Source organism: Balaenoptera ricei, chromosome 6 (genome assembly GCF_028023285.1).
Source record: "Balaenoptera ricei isolate mBalRic1 chromosome 6, mBalRic1.hap2, whole genome shotgun sequence".
NCBI lineage: Eukaryota > Metazoa > Chordata > Mammalia > Artiodactyla > Balaenopteridae > Balaenoptera > Balaenoptera ricei.
Window position 1 is genome coordinate 34840566 of NC_082644.1, and position 24517 is coordinate 34865082.

The 24517-nt window shown below is 39.9% G+C and overlaps 1 protein-coding gene and 1 non-coding gene across 2 annotated transcripts in view; both read left to right on the forward strand.

Annotated features, from left to right (window-relative positions):
* The first annotated feature begins 672 nt into the window (after window positions 1–672).
* The window catches only part of HSD17B3 (hydroxysteroid 17-beta dehydrogenase 3), a 45958-nt gene continuing 22113 nt past the window's right edge, over window positions 673–24517 (forward strand). The window contains exons 1-5 of the mRNA XM_059926311.1: window positions 673–826; window positions 4729–4775; window positions 20660–20735; window positions 22529–22636; window positions 23654–23721. Of these exons, the coding sequence (XP_059782294.1) occupies window positions 673–826; window positions 4729–4775; window positions 20660–20735; window positions 22529–22636; window positions 23654–23721 (453 nt within the window). The remainder of the gene's footprint in view (window positions 827–4728; window positions 4776–20659; window positions 20736–22528; window positions 22637–23653; window positions 23722–24517) is intronic.
* On the forward strand, window positions 19624–19729 carry LOC132368344 (U6 spliceosomal RNA). The gene has a single exon (XR_009504076.1). It is a non-coding gene; the product is annotated as a U6 spliceosomal RNA (small nuclear RNA).

Consider the following 24517-nt stretch of genomic DNA (forward strand, 5'->3'; position numbering starts at 1 on the left):
ACCTATCTTTGCAGGTTTGCTGTCTTTGCTGTCTCCTTTTCGTTCAAATTTCAGTTCAAAATACCACCTCTTCACAGAATTTCTTCCTGTGCTCACTAGTCACTCTAACAAGTCACTCAGTAGCACTTTTTCACGGCACTGATATCTGACATTATCTTATTTATTCGCACATTGACTGTGACTCTCAGCTCCCCCATGGCAGTGACTGGCCGTGTTTACTATTTTATATTCGCAACGCCTCAAAGAGTGATGCCACCTGTAGGCAGTCAATAAATATTTGCTGAATGAATGACTTACAGGATTTTGCATACTTTTAAGTATCTTTTTTAGCTTCCAAATTCAGGGAGGGAATGCTGGGCTGCCATTTTTCTTTGTCCAGGCTTTATCTTTCTTTATGTCCACCTTTTACTTCTTCTCCAACTCCCCTGTGTCACAAAAGCCCAACAGTGCTATAAAGATATTAGGAAGAATATTTTATTCTGAAGCCTGTGAATCAGAGGATTGTGTAAAGAAGTTACTCCAATCTGAATGCCTCGACACAGTGACGCGTTGGAATGTGTCCAGTGACTCCAGAAGGGGACTGACTGACACTCCTCCAGAGCAGTCACGCTCGCCCCTGGAGGCTGTGAGGGCCCCAACCAGGTCCAAAACAGCATCTGCTGCGGTGCCATCATGGGGGAGGTTCTGGAACAGTTCTTCATTTTTGTAGGGCTGCTGGTGTGCCTGGTCCACCTGGTGAAATGTGTGAGATTCTCCAAATGTATTTTCCTGCACTTCTGGAAGGTTTCACCAAGGTCTTTCTTGAAGTCAATGGGACAGTGGGCAGGTAAAGAAAGTTTTCCATCTCTTGTTTTTTTGTTGTTCTTGCTTATTATCACTTAGGTTTCAAAAGATATATTGCATCTTTTCCTTTTGAGAGCAAAGATGTAATTCCTTTGGGTTATTTTAATTTGGGAGGCTGGAAAGCACGAATGAAATTAGGATTGTCTGAGAAATGAGATGTGGGGCATCAGGAGGATAATTAGGGAACAATGTGACTCAGTCCTTGCCTGTGTGCTTCTCCTCTCATTTTCACTAGTTGGGTTTTCTTATTTTTGGAGTTTCTGATGATACAAATAATAGATGCTGCAGAAAATTATGTATCCTCTTCTCCAGATTTTCAAAAGCCCAGGGTGCTTCCATTTTCTTAAAGGGTGTTTCAACATTCTGAAATCCAATAATTTAAATTCATTTTATTAAAAAAAATTTCTCTGAGCCCTTTCAAGAAGTGAGGGTAATACAAAATCAAGGCAATAAAGATCTCTGTGGAGACATGTTTTTTAAATGGTAATATATGGAATCTGGGTCTGGTTTGTGTCCCAAGTAGATTGATTAATTGCTGCCTCCCAATGGGATTTAGCTCCTGGAACTTCCATACAGAATTTCAGCTCCATACTGAGTTTAAGGTGAAGGACGTGAGGCTATGGTTTCAGCATGTCCTTGAATGAAATGCTAAGTTTGCATTTCAAAGTTGGTGTTATGTGCTGGTATCAGTCTATCAATAACCAATATTGTGGTCAGGCTGGCCCTTGTGGTTCTTACTGTGATTGCAAGATGGCTTTCAGCAATAACCATCAGGAAACTTTAAAAAAAAAAAAGGTTTATTACTTACAGGACCTGGAAATTATGTAGGACACCTGGTGCCACATAGCAAGGTCATGGGTGCAAAGAGAGAGAGAGAGTGAATGCGCCTGGAGTTCTTCTTTTATTTTATTCTGGGGTGGGGGCCTAGGGTTTCACATGCTCACTCTTTAATGGTGAATTTAAAACATAAGAGCAGGAATTTAAAGCACAGGAAGAGAAAGAAACAAGTGGTCCAAATGGTCAGTTATTGAAATCAATCAAGATTTTTAAAACAAAGGAACCTCATTTGGGGGAGGTGGCCTGACTCTTTACATGATCGTGTGGGCAGCATAGCTTTTATTAGAAATCACCATCTTTAAAGTTGATGCCTCTTTGAAGTTGATGCCTCATTGGCAATCAAAGTCAGGCACTTGCATTACAAAAAAGAAAAAAACAAAAACAAAAACCCAACTGTCAGGTTTCACACTACAGTTGGGCACCAAGAAATCCAATGATTTAAAAAAAAAAAGAATTTATGTGGCTTTAGAAATACAATGCCAGGCTAAATAGGAAAGATTGTAAACAACCTTATGGGGCTTCCAGATAAAATACAGGATACTCAGTTATATTTGAACTTCAGATAAATAAAGAATAAATTTTTTAGTATATGACACCCCAAATATTATGTGGGACATTCTTATACGAAAAAATTATTTGTTGTTTACCTGAAATTCAAGTTTAACTAGGCATCCTGTATCCTTATTTGCCAAAGCTAAAAAAATTACTATATGGAAATTGTTTGGCATGAAAAAATGCATTTTTAATTGTTGCTTGTTAATCTGGAGAGAGAGAGAGAGAATATGTGTGTGTGAGCACTCCCTCTCAGGGCAGTATGATGTCTCCAGTGAACTTGCTAAGCAGTTTGAACTTGAATGTTCTGGATCCAAATACTCTGCATCACACAGATTCAAATGCCTGTGCTCTGAGGGGCTTAGAACTCTGCCCATCAGTGTACAGCAAAGCCCTTCTGAGAACACACGTTCTAAAAGAAGTGCATATGCGGTCATATGTGGTTGATTTCCTAATTTTGTCACTGGTATTCTTTTTGTTTTGGCTACGTTGGGTCTTTCTTGCTGCATGCAGGCTTTCTCTAGTTGCTGCGAGTGGAGGCTACTCTTCGTTGCGGTGCGCGGGCTTCTCATTGTGGTGACTTCTCTTATTGCGGAGCACAGGCTCTAGGCATGCGGGCCTCAGTTGTTGCGGCACGTGGGCTCAGTAGTTGTGGTGCACGGGCTCAGTTGCTCCGCGGCATGTGGGATCTTCCCGGACCAGGGCTCGACCCGTGTCCCCTGCATTGGCAGGTGGATTCTTAACCACTGCACCACCAGGGAAGTCCCATCACTGATATTCTTTATAGATTTGTGACCCCAAAGTCAGAGCCTGGGTTCAAATCCTGTAGTCATCATTTTTAGCAGTGTGGCCTTGATTGGGTTAAGAACTTTCTCTCCCTTAGCTTCCTCAAATATAAACTAAGGAAAATGATGTTCCCTGAATTATAGGCTTGTTTTGAATATCAGATGAGATGGTGGCTGTGGGGTTGCCCATCCACATGCTCCTTCTGCATTTCTGTAAGCCGGACCAGGAAGAGCTTTGTTGGACCTACAATGCCTATTCCACTTTCTCCCTGAATTCCAGTGGCCTCATCTGTCACCCTCACGTAGACAAACTGATGCCTTCACATTCCCACCACCCGCCATGAAGAAGCTGCTAGTGGGAGCCCTGGTGCTCTGGGGTGTCAGAGCCAGAACCTCATTTCTGGCTTGGAAGCTGTGTTCCGAGGCCTGATCTGGACACCGGGGCAGAGGCAGCACTGAAGACTTTGCTATGCACTGAGGAGGGGATGGAGGTGGCCAAGAACCTCAGGAGCCAGCTTCCTCCCCTCTTCTCCCTCCTGTCCATCTCACGCTGTGTAATTTAACTTGTAAATAATAAGGTCTAAGTGACTAAAAACAAAACCCAAAAATATAGTGCACGGCCGAAAGTAAACACTCAGTAGGTACCAGCCACTTACTGACGTTATCTTGACTATAGTTCAGGCCTTGTACGGGGTGATTTTGAGGATGCCGGTAATGGAGGGGAAGGTGAGGCAGAAGACAACAACCCTGAGCAAAGTACTTCTACAGAGTAAAACAAGTCATATACGTGGAGTCACTTAAAAGTACCCAAATAAACAAATAAAATCACTGGTAATTATTAAAATGAGGGTGCTTCTGCCAGTGTGCTGCCTGAAGCTTTTTCAGCTTGGTCTGCTCTCCCTCTCAAGTAAACTAAATGTATACATAGCTTTTGTAGACACTTTTGGAAAGCATATCCTCCGATTGTTGGTGCAAAGGTAAACTGCAGGTATGTATATACTGAATTGTACTGTGTTTTGAAATTGTGACATTCACACAAATGAAGTTTACCCTAGAGCTCAGTCATTAAATATGTATGTGCTGTTGGCTATAAAAGGACTAGAAGGCCCATCTCGTTGTTATCTATTAATCAATAGATCCAGTGAGCACAAGTTCTTTAGCTTCCTTCATGTCATTGCATCCTCTTTTTGTATTTCTGTATTTTCGTCTTTATTAAGTTCTCTATCTTCAATGGGCTTTGATTGCTGCTGTCCTGTGAGAGTGAGGATAGGAAGTGGGGAGAACTCAACTTTCAGTAGGAACCTTGAAATGTCCTTACAGTGATAATTGGGTGTGTGGGTAGAGAGATAATAGCGTACACTGCTTGTCCTTGATGAATTCAGGCTTAGAAATGTCTAAACCCTTATGGGGTCTGAATAAAATGTTCCCTGGCTAACGTTCTTTGTTTCATTTTGGAGCATGTTTTTCATAGCCTCACCAACCCTTCCCCCACAACCCCATCCAAAAAAAGAAAAAAAAGCTTCATTTTGAACATTTAGTGAAGGGAGTCAAGGCTGGGAACTTCACAGTTGAGCGGAGTAGGGCTGGAGAGCAGAAGGGCGGTGCTTTGGAATATTGTGTCCTAGAGAGTAGGCCTGCAATAACATGTAGCCAGTGAGAAAGGGGTTTAAAGATTAATTCTATCCTTTAAAACCATTTCTGCTTTTTGCAGTGATCACTGGAGCAGGAGATGGGATTGGGAAAGCGTATTCATTCGAGGTAAGTTGTGTCCATGGAGACTTTCTCCTCCCCTTTTATTAAACACATCATAGTCACATGACTCCCACCCCAAACACTAGTTTTCTGATTATAAAAGCAATGGACATTCCCTTATGAAGGAAACTATTTTCTATAAAAAAGGAAATTTAAAAATCATAATCTCATCGCCTGGCTACCTTTTAAAAAAAATACAATGATATTCAAAGGTGGCAGTATCTCCCCTTAGGAGTTGTTTTAGGAATTTATGGGGGCACTGTTATTTTCTAGGGTAATTGTACCATAAGCATTTATATACCTAAAGCAATAAAAAAATTATAAACTACTTTCCTTTTATTTACCCTTTACATTATAGCTAGGGCATATGTTGATTTAAAAATCATTTGTGTAGGTAGGATATATATATATATATATATATATATATATATATACACACATATATATATATACACACATATATATATATATATATATATATATATATAAAACTTTCACTTCAAGATTAATGGGCATTAAAAAATATAATATAAAGAGAGAATCTGATAGGGCTGAGAGTCACTGGAGTGTGATTAGAGTCCTTGAGTGTTTCCTTCCAGGCTTTTTGTTTCTCTGTAGATAGATAGATAGATAGACAGATAGATAGATAGACAGTAGGTAGTTACGCTTTTCTAAAAATGTGTTTACAGCATATGTAGTTTTGTATGCCATTATTAGTAGTATTATTACAAGTTCGACATTTTCACTAATGAAGTATTGTTTCCTGGAATTCCTATATATTTTCTTTCTTCCTTGTGCCTATTATACTAACCTCTAGAACCATGTAAAATACGATAGAAGAAATAGAATCCTAGAAATTATGAGGATGGCTGTTAAAAATCAACACCTTAAAAACGTAATGAAAAGCACTTCAATTATGAAAACTACATTCAACAATAGTGTAGTACTCATGTGTTTTCTTGTTCCTAAAGGCCTGTGTCATGAGAGAGGTCAAACCATCTTCTGTGAAATGAACATTGCAAGGTATATTGGAGGTACCTGATAGAAACTTTTGGTTTTCTTTTTAGTTAACAGAGCTGAACCATACCACTTAAAAGCTCCTAGTGCTGGTCTTTTGGGTCTACCCCCCATCCTCCATGCTCTGAAGATAATTTCTTTGGTACTGACATTCTGCTTCAACTCTGTTTTTGTTTTTGTTTTTTTCTTCCAGCTAAAGAGTTCGTCTTTGCTCTTATCCTAATTTGTATATAGCAACTTTCTGATGATCAGTAGTGCCCAACACTCAGTAGACGAGTGGTTATATTTGAGTGTTGAGGTTGGAGAGACCATGTGCCAACCCTTCCAAAGCCTTGTATCTTCCATACCCCAAATCAGAAGGAAAGCTTTTCTAGCTATTTGTGTTAAAACTATATCACCTCTTATATAACTGTTTTTTCACCTTAGACCAGTTTTCTGGAAAGGGTCTTATCTTTCATCCACAAGATCCAAGGCCTTACCTCTCAGTTCTCTGGAGAACTCAGGTTATTTCTATATGATTTTCCAGATTCTTTCCTCAAATTCATGCTGACCTGATATACCTGTGGCCCCCTTGATATCTTAAGACTCAGACACTTTTCTTTCTTCTTAGAGGAGACCCATGTGCGGATTCTCCTTAGCAATTCATTTCCTTACTCTTTTCAAAAGCAATGGCCTGGGGGTCAGGAGCTATGGGTTCCAGTCCTCATTCAGACACTAACTGTCTGCAGATTTTGGACAAGTTACACATCCTTTCTGGGCTTCCAGGTCTTTATGAGCACAAAAGATGTCTCCCAAGAACCTTCAAATTCTAAATTCTGTTTCTCTTCTAGACTAATTCTTGTTTTGCTCTTCTTCTTGTAGAATCTTATTCTTTGTTTCCTTTTGTTCTTTTCTAAGGCTGTGTTAAACAATTTTCTGGGATCCCTACCTTTCTTTCATGCAGGATTCCCTCTCTCCCAGAGAGCCTGTTCTTGTTTCCCTGCTAATTGCTGCTTCAAGGAAAGCAGTTCAGAGTCTGGAATGCTGTGGATTGTAATGGTTAAAAATTCGAGGTTGGGAATGGATCAGATGTCTGTCTGTTCAAACTTTGCCTCCAATATGCTCACTGCAGAATTTCCACATCAATAAACTGGAGGTGATGATAATTCCATCTGGGCTTTTGTAAAAGTTAAACGGGATGAGGTGGGCAAAATGCTTTGCATAGAGTAAGCCCTCCAAGTTTAGCCACTATTATTATTGCATATTTAATCTGTGTTTTCTTTCCCATATATTGCTTTTTTTTTTCTTTTTGAGAAAGAAAATGTGTTGTACTTATCCATATTTTTACTCTTTCTATTGTTCTTTCTTCTTCCCTGATGTTCCAAGATTTTTTCTTTTGTTATTTCCTGTCTGTTTAGAGAAGTTCCTTTAGTTGTTCTTTTACAGTAGCTGTGCGGGTGACAAATTCTCTTTGTTTTCCTTCATCAGAGACTGTCTACATTTCCCCTTCATTCCTGAAGGATAATTTTGCTGAATATAGGATTTATAGTTGACAATCCTTTCCTTTCAGCATTTGAAAAATGTTGTGCCACTTCCTTCTGGCCTCTATGATTTCTGATGAGTCTGATGTTATTCAAATCATTTTCCCCTATAGGTAAGGTGTTGTTTCTCTTTCATTGCTTTCAAGATGTTTTTCTTTGTGTTCAGTTTTCAGGAGTTTAGTTATGTTTCTTGGTGTGGGTTTCTTTGGGTTTATGTTGTTTGAGATTCACTCAGTCTCTTGAATCTGTAGGTTTATACCTTTTCACAAATTTGGAAATTTTTCATTCATTCTTTCTTCAAATATTCTTTCTGTCTAGCTGCCTAGCCCTCTTCTCTTCTTCTGGGACTCTAATGACACAAATGTAAGACCTTTCTTATAGTCTAGTGGGTCTCTGAGATGCTGTTCATTTTTTTTCAGTGCATTTTTTCTCTGTTTAGATTGGGTAATTCCTGTTGTTTTACCTTTAAGTTCATGGATTCTTTCCTTGGTCTCTCCATTCTGCTATTGAGCCCATCCGTTGAGTTTTTAATTTCACTTTCTGTATTTTTCAGTTCTAAAATTTCCATTTCATTTTTCTTTATATCTACTATTTCTTTGCTGAAATGTCCTATTTTTCATTTGTTTTAATTGTGTTTGTGATTGCTCTCTGAAGCATTTTTACGATAGCTGCTTTAAAATTCTAGTCAGATAATTCTAACATCTGTGTCATCTTGATGTTAGCATTTGTCCATTGTTTTTATCTTACTCAAATTGAGATCTTCCTTATTCTTGGTGTGATGAGGTTTTTTTTTTAATTGAATCTTGGACATTTTTGGTTTTATGTTATGAGACTCTGAATCATATTTAAATCTTCTGGTTTAGGTCTGTACTGATATTGCTTCAACAGGGGGAGGAGGGGGTGCTTTTTCCTACCAGGTGGGGTAGAAGCCCAGGTTTTCCACCTGGCCTCCTTTGGGGGGTGCTGCCTCCTTGTTACTGCTGGATGGGTGTAGGAGTTCTGGCTTCTCATAAGCCACTCTGGATTTTTGGGGCAAGATTGCATCCTTACTGCTCCCCACAAGCAGTACGTGGAGGAGGTAGTCTCACTATCATTGTGGTGATGGTATAAATCCTGAATCTCCACTAGGCTTCCTCTGTCGTCATCCCAGGGGAAGGAAGAGGGGAGAGAGCAGAAGGGGTGCTCTGGCACTGTCAGGTGGAAGTGGATGTTCAGGTCTCTGCTGACATGGCGGGTGGGGTGGCTGGAATGAAAGTCCCAGCTCCCTGCTCATCCTTCTCTGATGCCAACCTGGCAGGGGGTTGGAGTCCTTGTTAGGACTCAGCCTCACCAGAGTGGAAGTGTCAGCTCCCCACTCAGCCTTTGGAGGCAGGGGTGGCAAAAGGAACATAGATTTTTTTTTGAGTTGTTTGGAGTACAACAGTTATTGTCTAAAGTTTTCTGCCTTGCTAGGCTGCCATTTTTTGGTTCTTTGGTTAGAGAGAGCAGGCTTTTATTTGGACTTTTTATGTCTGCACTGTTGGTGTTTCTGAATATCCAGCTTCTCCAGCAATAAGTCTGGGATATATGAGGCAAAAAGAAAACCCAGGAAACTCACCACCAGTTTCCTCAGGTCTCAAGGCCCATAGCTGATCTTCTCATTATCTTTTGGAGTCTTCTTATATTTATTTTATGTATTATGTCCGGGTTGCATGTTTTATTTGCATTTCATGGTAGAAATAGGGACTTTTACTACAACTTTCCAGTAGCCTATTCTATATTACATTTTAACCTAATCTGTATTTGTATTTAGAGTGGCAATAGTGACTTTGCCTCCTTTTAAAGGAATTTCAAGCATTATTGGAATCAGGTGAAAAAAATTGTGGAGAGGGATGGGCTGGAGGAGGAAGGACAAGAATGGGCCTGCTCTTCATGCCTCTGAAGCCTCTGCTTCACTCTGTATTTCACACCATTTCCATTCCTTTGGCACCTGAATTCAAGCCCTTTCTTTTATCTACTGCCACACAGAAGAAGCCCTGTCTTCCCTGGCATTCCCACCACCTGTTATAGATTAGCAGCAACAAGTACCTTCCTTGACCTAGGCCCTAACACACAGCAGAAGGAAAATGGTCTATTCATCACAGCAGCAGCCATTCTTCTTTAGCACAGTGCCTGGCAGGGAATTCTGGGAGAGGGCGTGCTTCTGGGGTTTAACTCCCTGAAGGGGGGTGGTGGCAAAACCCACGTATGGAGCCCGTCAGCCTGGACATTCTAGAAAGAAGATTGAGCCCTGCTCAAAAGGACAAAGGGAACATGCTGGCCCAGACAACCAAGTGTTCTCTGTGCCCCTCTCCTGGCTCAGACCACTTCAAATGGAACCTTTAAAACGTCTATGGCTCTTGAGAGAAATGGCACAATTCAGGAGAGGCTGGAAGCACACAAGGCAGAGAGCATCCTTTGTGTTGAAAATGCAAATTGTTTTCCATTTAATGGACAATCTCCCCCTCGGGAGGCTGATGAAGTGAATTGTGAGACGAAGGTGCTTAATTCTTTAGCCATCCTTTGATAGATTCCCAGACTGAAAATGAGGGCTGGAGGTCGGGGTGGGGAATTTTCCAGGAGAGAAAGAGAAGACTTTATGATATCACTGGCCTTAAAATGGGACAGTTCTTATTTTTTTATCTTTTAATTTTCTATTTATTTTTAAAGTTTTAAGATAGACTTTATTTTTTAGAGCAATTTTAGATTGACCACAAAATCTTGCAGAAGGTACAGCGAGTTCCCATATACCCCTGTCTGCACACACACCCCAGAGTGGGAAGTTTGCTACAGTGAACATACACTGGCATGTCATTATCACCCAGAGTCCATAGTTTACCTTGGGGTTCACTCTTCTTGGTTTAGTTTTTCCGTGGTGGCTGTTTTTCAGAGGGAAGTGTGATACGGGCCCAGCTGAAGATGAGTTTCTCTTAGGGAACCTGCTTCCCACCTTCTCCTTTGCTCAGTCTGGTCTGAATGAAGCTTTCTTTACCTAAGGTCAGTCAAAATTGACACAAAAGTCTTTGAGACATTTTCTGTGGCTTGTTTCTTTTCCATAGCTGTGTTCCAGCCAAAATGTCTGAGTAAACTTCTTTGTATGTCATTTAAAAATATACTAGAAAATCAACTATTTAAAGGAACAACAGATGTAGAGTATCACCCCTAATTACATTCTATATATGTCTAGATATTGATTGATTGTCTTTTTACAAAGTGAAACCTCACTATATAGGTTCCAGGCTAGGGGTGGGACTTGTTATAATACTTTATGGCTGAAGATCAGCTGTTAGACTGAATATAATTTACTTTAAAATACTTCAGCATGCATAATATGATACGCACGTGAATCAGTTTTTTATTTTAAACAGCTTCTTGAGATATAATTCACGTATCATAAAACTCACCTGTTTTAAGTGTATGGTACAATGATTTTTTAGTAAATTAACCAAGGTGTTCACCATCTCCACCATCCAGTTTTAGCACATTTCCATCATCCTAATAAGATCCTAATGAGATCACTCACAACTGGTCACAGTTAATCCCCCATTCCCATCCCTAGTCCTAGGCTGCCACTAATCTTTTCTGAACATTTCATATGAATGCCACCACACAATATGTAGTCTTTTGTGCCTGACTTCCTTCATTTAGCACAGGATTTTTGAGGTTCATCCATGTTGTAGCATGTGTCAGTGATTCTTTCATTTTTATTGCAGAATAATATTCCATCATATGGATATACCACAATTTGTTTATTCATTTACTAGCTGATGAATGTTTGGGTTGTTCCCATTTTTCGGCTATATAATATGCTGCTATGAACATTCTTATGTGCTTTTTTTCATGGACATATGTTTCCATTTCTCTTTTTTTTTTGGCTGCATCGGGTCTTCGTTGCTGTGTGCGGGCTTTCTCTAGTTGCGGCAAGCGGGGGCTACTCTTTGTTGTGCACAGGCTTCTCATTGCTGTGGCTTCTCTTGTTGGGGAGCACGGGCTCTAGGCTCACGGGCTTCAGTAGTTGTGGCACACGGGCTCAGTAGTTGTGGTGCACGGGCTTAGTTGCTCCACGGCATGTGGGATCTTCCCAGACCAGGGCTCGAACCCATGTCCCCTGCATTGGCAGGCAGATTCTTAACCACTGTGCTACCAGGGAAGTCCCTCTGTTTCTCTTGGGTAGATTACCTAGGAATGGAATACACCACCACACCAAGAGGTGGTGTGTGTTGTGTTTCTTCTACTTGCCCCTCGGGATTCACCCTCTGCCTTTCTTTGCCCTGCTGTGTGCCCTAGGAGGCTGCCGTGCACCAAGGGCCTCAGATGGCTTCTGGTTTCCGTGGGGTTTGGTGGGGGTTGGGGGACACTGGCAACAGGTAAGAGAGAGAGAGGAGTGTGAGGTTGGGTTCCTTTCTGCTCTCTCCCTGTGGGCTGGCTGTATCCCTCTGCTGAAGGCCGCAGCTCTGTCAGGCAGCTCTCTCCACCCTCTGGTTCTGGTAACTGTTCATCCCCCAACCGTTTCAGGTTCACAGGTGACAACAGCTCTGCCCTTAGTAGCTCCAGAGTCTCGTGGGTTCTCTACACATTAGTCACACTTTGTAAATCATCCTTTTATTAAACTCTCTTCTAGTTACCCAATTTGAGTGTGCTGTTTTTGCCAGGACCTTGGCTAAATCCAGGTTTTAGTTAATTTTTAAAGATGCTAAATTAGAGTTCATCAATATCTGTGCCTTAGCTAACTTAACTTTCATTAGAGGGTTTGCCCCTTAGCCTAAGAGATGTTATAAATAATTTTCCTGAGGAAGTGCCTTCCAAGATATGTGGATTAGCTAGAAATATTGTACAGGCACTTCTGCCCTCCTATGAACAAGGATGTAATATCTGCTAGCATGGCAGAGTAGTGTTCTTGGCCTTGAACTGATTTGGCCCCATGTCCTGCTGATAGTGGAGGATTCTGTCACCTGACCCTGCTAGAAGTTTGACTGCACCCTGCCCCCAGAATATTATCATATCTACCTGGGATGAGCCTTCACAGAGTGCCTAAGGGACAGAGAGCTGGGACTCCACTGAGCTATAAGAATAGGTTCATGACTATTTTGATGCCAGCTTACTAATGAATGTTTCTGTTGGTAGGATTTGGTCTGAGTCTTGTTTGAATTTTATAACATACCATCTGCTGGCTGGTTGTTGGGGAGGAGATCTGTAGCCAAAATTTATCTCTAATTACTGGAGGCAACAAGAAAACCTAGTGATTATGAACAACCAAATAGGCTTAGGTCAGAGAAAGACATAATATTTAATGCCTGCCAGGGTTCCAGCCATTCAGGGTTCTAGTCAGCTCTGCCCAGTCCTTAGGAGCATGTGCAGCTGCTCTGGTCTGTACAAAAAGCAGCCCAGCTGGCCCCAATCAGCGCCAGCCCCTCTGGCCTCCCAGCTCATCTCAGCCCCAGCTAAGCACCATACAGCCCCGTACAGCATCTACTCACTTCACATCCCCAATTCTCTTTTAAAAAGCACTGTTACCGGGGCTTCCCTGATGGCGCAGTGGTTGGAAATCTGCCTGCCAATGCAGGGGACACGGGTTTGAGCCCTGGTCTGGGAAGATCCCACATGCCGCGGAGCAACTAGGCCCGTGAGCCACAATTGCTGAGCCTGCGCGTCTGGAGCCTGTGCTCCGCAACAAGAGAGGCCACGATGGTGAGAGGTCCGCGCACCGCGATGAAGAGTGGCCCCCACTTGCCGCAACTAGAGAAAACCCTTGCACAGAAACGAAGACCCAACACAGCCATAAAATAAAAATAAATAAATAAATAAAGTAATATTTTTTTAAAAAAAGCACTGTTACCTAATTTTCTTGTATTTATTTAGCTTCCTTTAGCTTTTTTTTAAAATTTTACTTTTAATTTTGAGATAATTATAGATTCATATGCAGTTGTAAGAAAGAATACAGAGAGATCCCATGTACCCTTTACCCAATCTTGCAAAGCTATTCTACAACATCACACTCAGGATATCAACATAGATACAGTCAAGATATAGAACATTTCCATTACCGCAAGGATCCCTTGTGTGGCCGTTTTATATACACTCCCACCCCCTCCTTCCTTCTTTACTCCCTCCCTCCCTTCCTTCCTTCCTTCCCTCCTTCTTTCTTTCATTATTTCTTTCTTGACATATAGTTGATTTACAATGTTGCGTTACTTTCTGCTGTTCAGCAAAATGATTCAGTTATACATATGTATACATTATTTTTATATTCTTTTCCATTATGGTTTATTACAGCATATTGTTTCCAGTTTTGGGCAATATTTATAAAGCTTCTATAAACATTTGTATATAAGTTTTGTGTGAATGTAAGATTATTTTTTCTGGAATAAATGCTCAGGAGTGCAGTTGCTGGCTGGTATGATAGTTGCATGTTTAGTTTTTTAAGAAACTGCTAAACTGTTTCCCAGATTGTTTGTACCATTCTCACCAGCATTGTATGTGTGGTCCATTTTCTTCACATCTTCACCAGCATTTGGTGTTGCTATGTTTTATTTTAGCCATTCTGAGAGCTGTGTAGTAATATCTCATTGGGGTTTTAATTTGCACTTCCCTGATGGCTAATGATATTTATGTATACACTTTTAATTCAAAGAAGTGTAAGGAAGAAAACAGCAAAAAGGCCATCATCTCTTTGCCCAGATAATTCCTGTTAAAGATAAAATAATACAGGTATAAAATTAGAAAACTCAAGCAGCACAGAAAAGCATACAAAGGGAAATAAAGGCCTCTCCTCCCTCACCCCTGACCTTACCTGGCCCTTCTCTGTAAAGGTCACCAGTGTTCACAATGTCTTGAGATTCCTTTCAGAAAAGGTAAAGGAAAACCATGGCTATATTCATACTTACATGTTGACATGGATGTTGATAGTACAGAGTAACTTCAGCGTAACAATCCAGAGACTTTCCTGATTAATGGGTGGCTCTGTCCAGTTCCTTCTGTCTTGCTTCTTGTCTATCTTATAAGCCTTTGCGCTACTCTTCAAGGTTGGAGCCGGGTCATAAGCACGTCTGTGTCCTGCAGCCCACTGGCAGCACTCAGTCCTGTGGCCAGACATAGGGCAAGAAAGGCCAGGAGTGTCATCTAGTCACATGCCCAGGAAGAAGGAGAGGAATTTATAGTCTCCTAGCAGAATTTACACCTGTATGTTTAGTTTTTGCCCACATGAGCACAAATGGGATCCTGCTTCACATAACCATACACCCTCTTCTAAACTTTGCTTTGTTCATTAAATAATGTAATATGGAGGTCTTGCCACAGCAAAGGCACACAGATGGACTTCATTCTTTTTAATGGTTTCAGGGTTATCCTATCCCAGGGATGTACTATGTCTCTTTTATCGGCCTCTTAGGGATGGGCACTAAGGTTGCTTTTTGTTTTTGTAGTTACAAATAATGTTTCAAGACACACCCTTGAAGATAAACTTACACATATCCAAGCATACATCCCTATCAGTAAGCTTGCTGGCTCAATGGGTATGTGCATTTAAATACTGGGTACCATTGCCAGATTGTCCTCTATATGATTGAACCAATTTTAACCCATCTTATATTACTATAAATTTTAATATTTATATACATATATATTTAAACATTATAAAACTTACTTTTCATCACTTTAATATATATAAACATGCATTCTTGGCTATTAATGCCCACAGAATGCTAGAAGCAAAATATATGACTAAAGATTGTCTGTTTTAATTTCTCCATATCTGGGCAATTCTAGTGCCACCCCCAAGGTCTGGGATGGTATGGATGCTGCAATCTCCAGTGTGACAGACAAGGCAGTTAGAATGCTTCTCAAGACAGTGCTCCTGGCAGTTACAGGTAATGGCACAGTGTTGCCCCTTGGATTAAAATCCCTTGGCTCAGCCCAACCCAAGAAAAACCAACTGCTTTGCTCTATTCTTGAATATTATCATACATTTACTGTCAATATATGATGGTGTCTTATGCCATTTCAGCAAGGAAATTCTTCTTCCTAAAGTCTAAATTACTCTAGTCTAAATTACTCCAGCTGCACTCTAAGCTTATTCTCTTTCATCTTCCCTTAAATGAAAGCAGCAGCTTTTAATTATTTTTATGTTTCCTTGGATTCATTGCTTTGTTCCTGTGTGTCTTGACTTAAACCCTATACTTTCTGAACCAGGCTTTGAGTAACCTAAATTCATTGTAGTATGTCATGGTTGTGCGTGTGTGTGTGTGTGTGTGTGTGAGAGAGAGAGAGAGAGAGAGAGAGAGAGAGAGATGTACCAAACAAGAGTGTACCTAATATCTAAGTGCGTTTACAAAAAAAATTAAAATGAGTAAAGTGTCTCTTATCACCAAGCTTAAGAAATAGGGCATCACCAGCTTCCTTGAAGTTTGTCATATAGGCACATATGTCATGCCTTTGTGTTTCCCCTCCTCACTCCCACAGATGTAAGCACTATCATGAATGTTGTGTTAATAATTTCCTTACTTTAAAAAAAGTTGTTACACATGCGTGTATCCCTCAACAACATTTGGTTGCATCACTTGTTTTGAACTTAATGTAAATTGATTCATATGTCTTCTGTAATCTGCTTTGTACTGATCAATATTGTGCTTTTGAAATTCATCCATGCTGATGTGTATAGAACATGGTTCATTCATTTTCAGTATTGTATAGTATTCCATTATATAAATTGACCCAATTTAGTTATCCATAGTAATTTAATTCACAATGGCAACAGATAAACATAGGATATTGGTGGCAGGAACAGCTAAGTTTCCCCCCAAATCCCTATTCTTCCACTGTAAAAAGTTGTAGCTGGTAAGTGGCTATCCATCCAGGGAACTTCCCAGATTCCCTTACATATAGCTGGGGCTATGTGACATTTTACCAATGAAATCAGGCAGAAACGATGTGTGTCATTTCTTGGTCAAGGTGGTTGAGGGAGGGGATATATCTTCTCTACCCTCTTTAGATCCTTACACTGGCTGGATATCAACAGCCAGGGCAATCTTAGAAACCTAGTGTTGAAGGTGGCAATGCCTTTCTCAGCTGTGGGTCCTGAAGGACTATGTGGAATAGAGTCTGTTATATAAGACAAAAAACAGACTTCATTGCGTGAAGCCACTGAAATTTCGGCGTTATTTGTTACAGCAGCTTAAGTTATCCCAACCAATGCAAACTAACAAGAAATGTCCAAGATTTACATGAAGAAACTTCTAAAAGTTTTAGAAGAATGCATAAGATCTGAATAAATAGCATATTACGGATGAGATAACTGATTACTGCAAAGATGCAACTTTCCCCTTAAATATCTCTAATTTCAATATAAAATGTTAAAAAATATAATCTTATCATTTACTTGGAAAATTAAACTAAGAAGATAACACAAGAACATTTTGAAAGAAAATAATAAATCATAGGGACTTCCTCTATGAGACACCAGATATCAAAGCCTATTATACGATTATCAGAAGTGGCACTGGCACAGAAGTTAACAAATAGGCCAGTGGAACTGAACAGATAGCTTAGAGACAGATCCACGTACATATGAGAATTTGGCATAAGCATTTCACATCAGGAAAAGATGGACAAATAGAAAAATGTTGCCAAGACAATGAGCCACCCATTTTGAAAAAAATAATGCTAGATGATTTCAACCTCACACTATTCTCAAAAATAAACAACAACAACAAAAATAAACAAACTACAAGGGTTACAGGAAAATGTATTTATATCCTTGAAGTTAGGGAAAATCATAAAGGAAATTCTAAAAAAAAATAAGGAAAATATTCACAAACTTGGTAACATTAAAATTAATATTATGTAATGTATGGAAAGGGCACCATAATCAAAGGAGAAAATAATTACTGCATATATAGTAGGCAAATAATTAATACCAAGAATATGTAAAAATAAAGCTCCTACAAACTTATAAGAAAATGACAACCCAACAGGAGAATGGGCAACGGGTATATTCTAGTTATATCCAGACAAAACTATAATTCAGAGAGATACATGTACCTCTATGTTCATAGCAGCACTATTCACAAGAGCCAAGACATGGAAACAACCTGAATGTCCATCGACAGATGAAGGATAAAGAAGGTGTGGTACATATATACAATGGAATACTACACAGCCATAAAAAAGAACAAAATAATGCCATTTGCAGCAACATGGATGTGAGTAGAGTTGCAACATACTAAGTGAAGTAAGTCAGAAAACAACAAATATCATACAATATCACTTGTATGTGGAATCTAAAATATGACACAATGAACTTATCTATGAAACAGAAACAGAATCACGGATGTAGAGAACAAACCTGTGGTTGCCAAGGGGGAGGGGGTTAGGGGAGGGATGGATTGGGAGGTTGGGGTTAGCAGATGTATGCTTTTATATACAGAATGGATAAACAAGGTCCTGCTGTATAGTACAGAGAACTATATTCAATATTCTATGATATGTACCATGTCTTCTTTATCCATTCCTCTGTCAATGGGCATATATACAATGGAATATTACTCAACCATAAAAAAGAATAAAATAGTGCCATTTGCAGCAACATGGATGGACCTAGAGATTGTCATACTGAGTGAAGTAAGTCTGACAGAGAAAGACAAATATCATATGATATTGCTTATATGTGGAATCTAAAAAAAATGGTACGAATGGACTTATTTACGAAACAGAAATAGAGTCACAGATGTAGAAAACAAACTTACGGCTACCAGGGGAGAAAGGAGGGTAGGAAGGGATAAACTGGGAGATTGGGATTGACATACACACATTACTATATATAAGATAGATAACTAATAACGACCTACTGTATAGCACAGGGAACTCTACTCAATACTCTGTAATGACCTATATGGAAAAATAATCTAAAAAAATAGTGGATATATATATGTATATGTATAACTGATTCACTTGCTGTACAGCAGAAACTAACACAACATTGTAAATCAACTATACTCCAATAAAAATTTAAAAAAATAAATAAACAAACTGGGAAAATTAAAAACAGAAGATGCACTTAAAGGTTCATTGATGATGGATGAATAAACAAAATGTGGTGTATGCATACAATGCAGTATTATTCAGCCTTGAAAAGGAAGGACATTCTGACACATGTTACAACGTGGATGAACCTTGAGGACATTATGCTTAGTGAAATAAACCAGTCACAAAAAGAGAAAAACAACAAACAAATGAGCAAAATATTCTATGATAAACCATAATGGAAAAGAATATAAAAAAGAATTTATATATGTATAACTGAATCACTTTGCTGTAAAGCAGAAATTAGCACAATGTTGTAAATCAACTATACTTCAACAAAAAATTTAATAAAAAGGGTATATGCTGGTAATTCACATATAAACATACAAAAAAAATTCAGTCCCACTGATAGTTGGAAAAGTGCAAAGCAAAACAGTAAAGTGATGTAATTTCTTGACTTTTAGGTTGAAAAATTTGCTAATATAAAATATGGGCCAGAGTGTGGAGAAGTAGAAACTGTATTTTTGATGGTACAGTTTTAAGGGAGGATATTTTGCCAATACTGTGAAAATTTAAAAAGCATGTACCTTTTAACACAGCATTTCCACTTCTCCTTGGCTATCTACTCTAGGAATTAATTCACTTGTATATACAAAGAGCAGTATTGAAGGATTTTCACTGTAGCAATATTGGTAATAGGAAAACTTCAAAACAACTTAAATGCTCACCCAAAAGTGAACTATGAAGCAATAAAAATGTGGCTCAGCCTGGACTGACGTAGAAATAGATACAATACTTAGAGATAAGACACATCGTTAAGTTAAAAAGACAAGCTTATAATGCCATTTATAAAGTGTGAAAAGAAAGAAATCCCACAGAACAAACTTCTATTTCTGTATGTACTTATAGATGCATGTAGATGCAGAGAGAAAGTTAGAAAGGAGGATCAACACCAAACTAAAGACAGCGGGAGCCTAGTGGTGGTGGGGAAATGGAACCGTGGGGGTGGCTTAGTGACACCTTTTACAGTGAGAATGTGCTTGTGTATTTAATAGTATAATTTAATAAATCAAAATAGAAAAAGATGTAAATGCTGAGGCTTCAACTCCAGAGATTCTTAATTGGATGGTTGTGGTGGGAATTGGTGTTTATTTTTGATGTCTTCCTGAATGATTCTGATACCACAGGTTTGAATATTGGCTATTGGAGACCATAGAGTAAAGTCTTCAATTCAGCTTCTTATGTGTTTTCTATAATGTAACTCCTTGTTAAAATCTGGCATAGTGCTTGTTTTGGCAGCATATACACTAAAACTGAAGCGATACAGTGAAGATTAGCACGGGCCCTGTGTGAGGATGACACACTAATTGTGAAACATTCCATAATTGTGAAACATTCCATATAGGTAACTTTTATGTCATGTGTATTTTACCACAATTTAAAAATATAACAGTTTCATTTAATTAAAACCATAGAGAAGGATTTCAATTAACTGGGCCCTTTGTCACTAACTCAAATGTTGTCTGTCTCTGTTTAAATGAACATTGGTTTTTCCACTTGTCTTCAGGCAAAGCTCTATCTTTTCTCACCTGTAGCATTTTTAGGTATGAGGAGTCTGGGCCTGTCCATGACCACCCAGCACACTGCATTTACCTGTCTCCTATGCTATGCTCAAGCACACCACTTCTGCACACTGTCGCTCAGCCCCCATGAGTCGAAGCAGTGTCCAATCTGAAGAGAGTTCCTTCTGATCTCAGGGAAGCATCTGTTTACCCTCCAGTTTCCTATTCCATTTTCTGTCCTGTTGGGAGCCAGAAAACAGAAAGAAAGGGCTCAGGCCCACGACTGTGCCCAAGTGAAGAGAACCACAGGAAGAACGTTCTTGTGAATAGGAGGCAGCTCACAAGTCGCTGCAGAAATATTGTTTTTTATTATGGGATGCTACTCTAGACCCTGTTACATAAATTATAGTATAAAATCCTCCAAATTCTGAATTCCACCACACCTCTGATCATAGGTGCTTTAGATAGGAGGGCATTCAGATTGTGGATCTGTACAAAAAAGCACTTAGAATAATAGTTCCTGGCACATAATAAACACATGCAAATAAACTACTGTTATGTTACGTTTAGCCTGGCCCAGTGTGGCTGTTTTACTCATAGCCCAGAAACCTTTATCACATTCTGCATATTTAAACTCAGGAGAAGCAAGCACATCACACTGTGACCAACTGGGTGATGCCCCAACTCACCTTTAATGTAACAAGCCTTCCCTGTCTGCTTATCATCACCTTTTTCGTTTTCCCGTCCCTACCCTCAGTTAGCAAGACAGGGACTCAATGTCGTGCTTATCAGCCGGACACCGGAAAAACTACAGGCCATTGCTGCGGAGATTGGTGAGTGACCCCAAGAAATAAGGGAGATGTTTGTGGAGCCCACCAGCCAAGTCTGCTCCTGTCCTGCCCATAGAGACATCTGTCAGCATCCCTACGTCTGCTGTCTGGAGGCTGGGGTACCAGCCTCCTTAGGGGATCCCAGTTTACAAAGTTAAGTGCAGGATATAAGTGGCTTTAGTTCACTTCAGTTTAGTTCACCAGGGGTTCTTCAGGCTGCATGAAGCAGGGGCAGACTCACCCCACAAATAGGTCTACTCTCTTCTTTGGTCTAGCGTCTCCATATCTAGAATCAGACTCCCTCATCCAGAGGCCTCAGCTGTCTGATTGCTTCCGCTACTCCCTTCAAAAGCAGAATCTATGTTTGGGACTTCACTTCCCTATGTCTATGCTGTGCTCCTTGCAGTAGGGTGAGGGACAATGCTTACTGCTAGTTGTTAGATTAAAAAAAAAAGATTTGATCCAGGGCTGCCATGTATGGTTTTGAAGGTTGTACACTATACAACCCCAAGAGACAGCATTTATATTATAAAGCTTTATTATTATGATCCACTCTGACGTGTTCTTACTTAATAATGATCATCATATCCCTTTCTGGGCATTTGCATTTTAATAATAATTACTAATTTAGTAATTAATAAATTCCTTAACTCAAAGGAATGAGTCTTCAACTATGAAGACTCGTGAAGATGAAGACCATAGCAGGCTGTCTGGGGGAGAGCCTTATTTCCCTGGAGAGAATTTGGGCTAAGAGAAGGCCGTGGGAGGTGTGGGGTTGAGCAGTCACAACGAGGAGGCTCAGTGCCCTTGAACCAGTGAATTCTGCTTTTGTTTTCTGTCTGGATATCAGAAATAACTTTGACCCAGGACTAGGACATTCTTCAGTGTTTCCCTTACAGTGCTAAAGTGTACTTTTTATCATCCTTTTGAAAAGCAAGTAGTGTCTTTGAACTGCCCCCAAACTTTGCCTTAAGATCACTTGCCCCAGAAATATTGGGTCTAATTCCAAAGCTAAGCAGGCAGCAGCTGGTGAAATCTGCCTGTTGCTTTTATATCTAAGAAAGAGCTCCTGCACAAGGCAAGTTCACATAAAACAGTGGAAAGAGGATTGAACTTGGAGGGAGCAGAGTTTGGGTGCCCTTGGTCAAGCTAGTAAGCTTCTCTGAGCCTTAATTTTCTCCTCTGAAAAATGGAGAAAATGCCTACTTTACAAGGTTGTTGAGAGGATTAAAAAATATATTGTGCATGTAAATGTTTTATAAATGCTAAAGTGTTGGACAAATACAAAGGGTTTCTGAGTGTATGTGACGAGGACCTGACACTCACTGGGCAGAGGCATTGCACTTTGCTCTTACAGCCCTTAGTCCAGGGGTCTGAAACTTGAGCATGCACCACAGTCACCCCGAGCACATGTGAAAACAGATTACCAGGCCAACTCCCAGGGTTTCCCGGTTCAGTAGGTCTGGGGTGGAGCCTGAGATTTTGTGTTTCTAACAAGTTCTCAGTGATGCTGATGCTGTGGTCTGTGGACCTTGCTTTGAGAACCACTGCATTAAATCTGTTATAATGTCTTTACTTGTCACTGTAGTGACTCTTAGAATCACACAGAAACCATCATTCACAAATCTTTTAACACATCCCAGCATTTATCCGAGGCTATTTCTTGTTTCTAATTAAGGTGATGGGCTTGTGCTCTTAAGCGTCTGTTCAGGTAGTACAGGAGCATTGGGAGAACATGGGCAAGGGGGGGATTTGGACTCCTGTTCATTAAAAAATAACTGTTGTCTCTAATGCAGAGTGGACGATAGGAAGTAGTGTGAAGATTATACAAGCAGATTTTACCAAAGATGACATCTATGAGTATATTAAAGAAAAACTTAAAGACTTAGAAATTGGAATTTTAGGTAAGTGAATTACAAAATGCAAAGCTTGTTGTAATAAATCAGTGAAACAATTATCTTAGTGATACTTGATTATTCAATAGTAGCTTAAACTTAACCCATGACTGTAAGCTGTAGCATTAAACCAAATATTAAAGTTCAGTTCTTCAAGAGGAATTACTGGATTAACAAATTTGTATATGACTTTGGAATGTAGCAAATCTACATATTTCAATCTTCCCAACCATACTTCCTAGTATTAAAATATTTTTCTTTCACTGAACTGATATTGACATTTGGCAGGAAGAGGGAAACTTTGGCCTAAAGGAATTAGTTTAGCAAACAAACATCGCTGCAATTGATCCATGAAATAGTGAGTCAGTGTGGTTATCTGAGGACTGACTTTCTCATTTGGGAAATGAGATACAATTTTTTTCTGAGATAATTTATAGACAATCTGTTTTGTAACCACATCACAGTACAGTGTTCATATTGTACATAGATAGAAGATTTTGATTTCTAGAATAATTACATTTTTACTAATAAAAGTGTAAAACGTGTTGCAGGAAAACTGGAAAGAACAGATGAGCATGTAAAAGAGCTATGAATTTCTTGAAGTCCTGACAGCCTGAGATAGCATCTTGGTATATATCCTTCCAGATACATACACACATATTTTCAAAATCAGGATTAAACTTACGTACTGTTTTGCAACATTAAAAAAAAAATCATACATCACTAGTGTTCTCCCAGGTTTTTAAAACTCTGAGCAGTCATAGATTTGAATGACTCCATTGCATCCCACCACCCTGATTCATTTTATGTGCATTGTATTATAGGACCACAATTTCTTTCTCTCCAGTTTCCTCACTGTTATCAAATGATGTTGCAACAAACAACCTTGTATATAAATCTTTTGTACATGTTTCCTTGGAAAACTTCCCAAGAATTCCTGGGTGGAGTATGACCATTTTTAAGGCTTTCAATAGACATTTGCCATGGGCTCTTCTGACATCTTTATGTTTTGCCTCTTTTGGTCAGTCAACAATGTCGGCATGCTTCCAAACCTTCTCCCGCGTCATTTCCTTAACACACCGGATGACATCCAGGTAGGCCTATACTCTTCTGTGGATGTTTTCCTCTCACGTGGCCCTGAGCCCCCTGGCTGGGTAATCACCAGGGCCGGGAGGGGGTAATGGGATTGTATTCTGTATTCCAGGTGGATGACTGGAGGTCTCCCTTTCTTTTCGCCTGAGTACTTGATACACAGTCAAGGGTACCGCTGTTCATGACTATCTCTAGGATAAGGACATCTTCCCTCTTCTCCACACACCAAAATTTACCTATGCCAGTCTTTCGGGGCTCTGCACTTTGCTTTCTAAGGGGGTAATTCTGCCTAACAAATTCATAGCTGTGGATTCAGTGGGAGAAGGCCAGCTCTTTGGCTTTCTTTGTCTTCCCAGGTAATAAGATTCGTTCCACTTTCAGTGTGAGAGAAGGCCCTCGCACAGACTCTGTGGTTGGGGTTGTTGTGAGTTCAGCCAGCTTGACTCGGACCCATGACTGCCCTTGCTGGCCATGAGCAAATTTACTACACATTTAACAGTCTTTGAAGGCACTATATTTCGACACTTCCCCAAGCCCTGACCTTTGAAGTCGTGGGGTTATAACAATTCTGAACAGGCTAGCATGCTTCTATTCCCCGATCCCGAAGTATTCGTAAGGTTCTGTGTAGGCCCCACGTCTACTGCGGGGACAAATAATGCCAGATTGCTCGGACCCTGCTGAACATCCTCACCGGCCACACGTCTAACTCCATGGTCCCTGTTTCCGGCACAAGCTGGTGTCTCTCCATTAAGCAGGTTCCGTTCTTGCTTCTCTTTTTTTATGTCTGCATTTGTACTT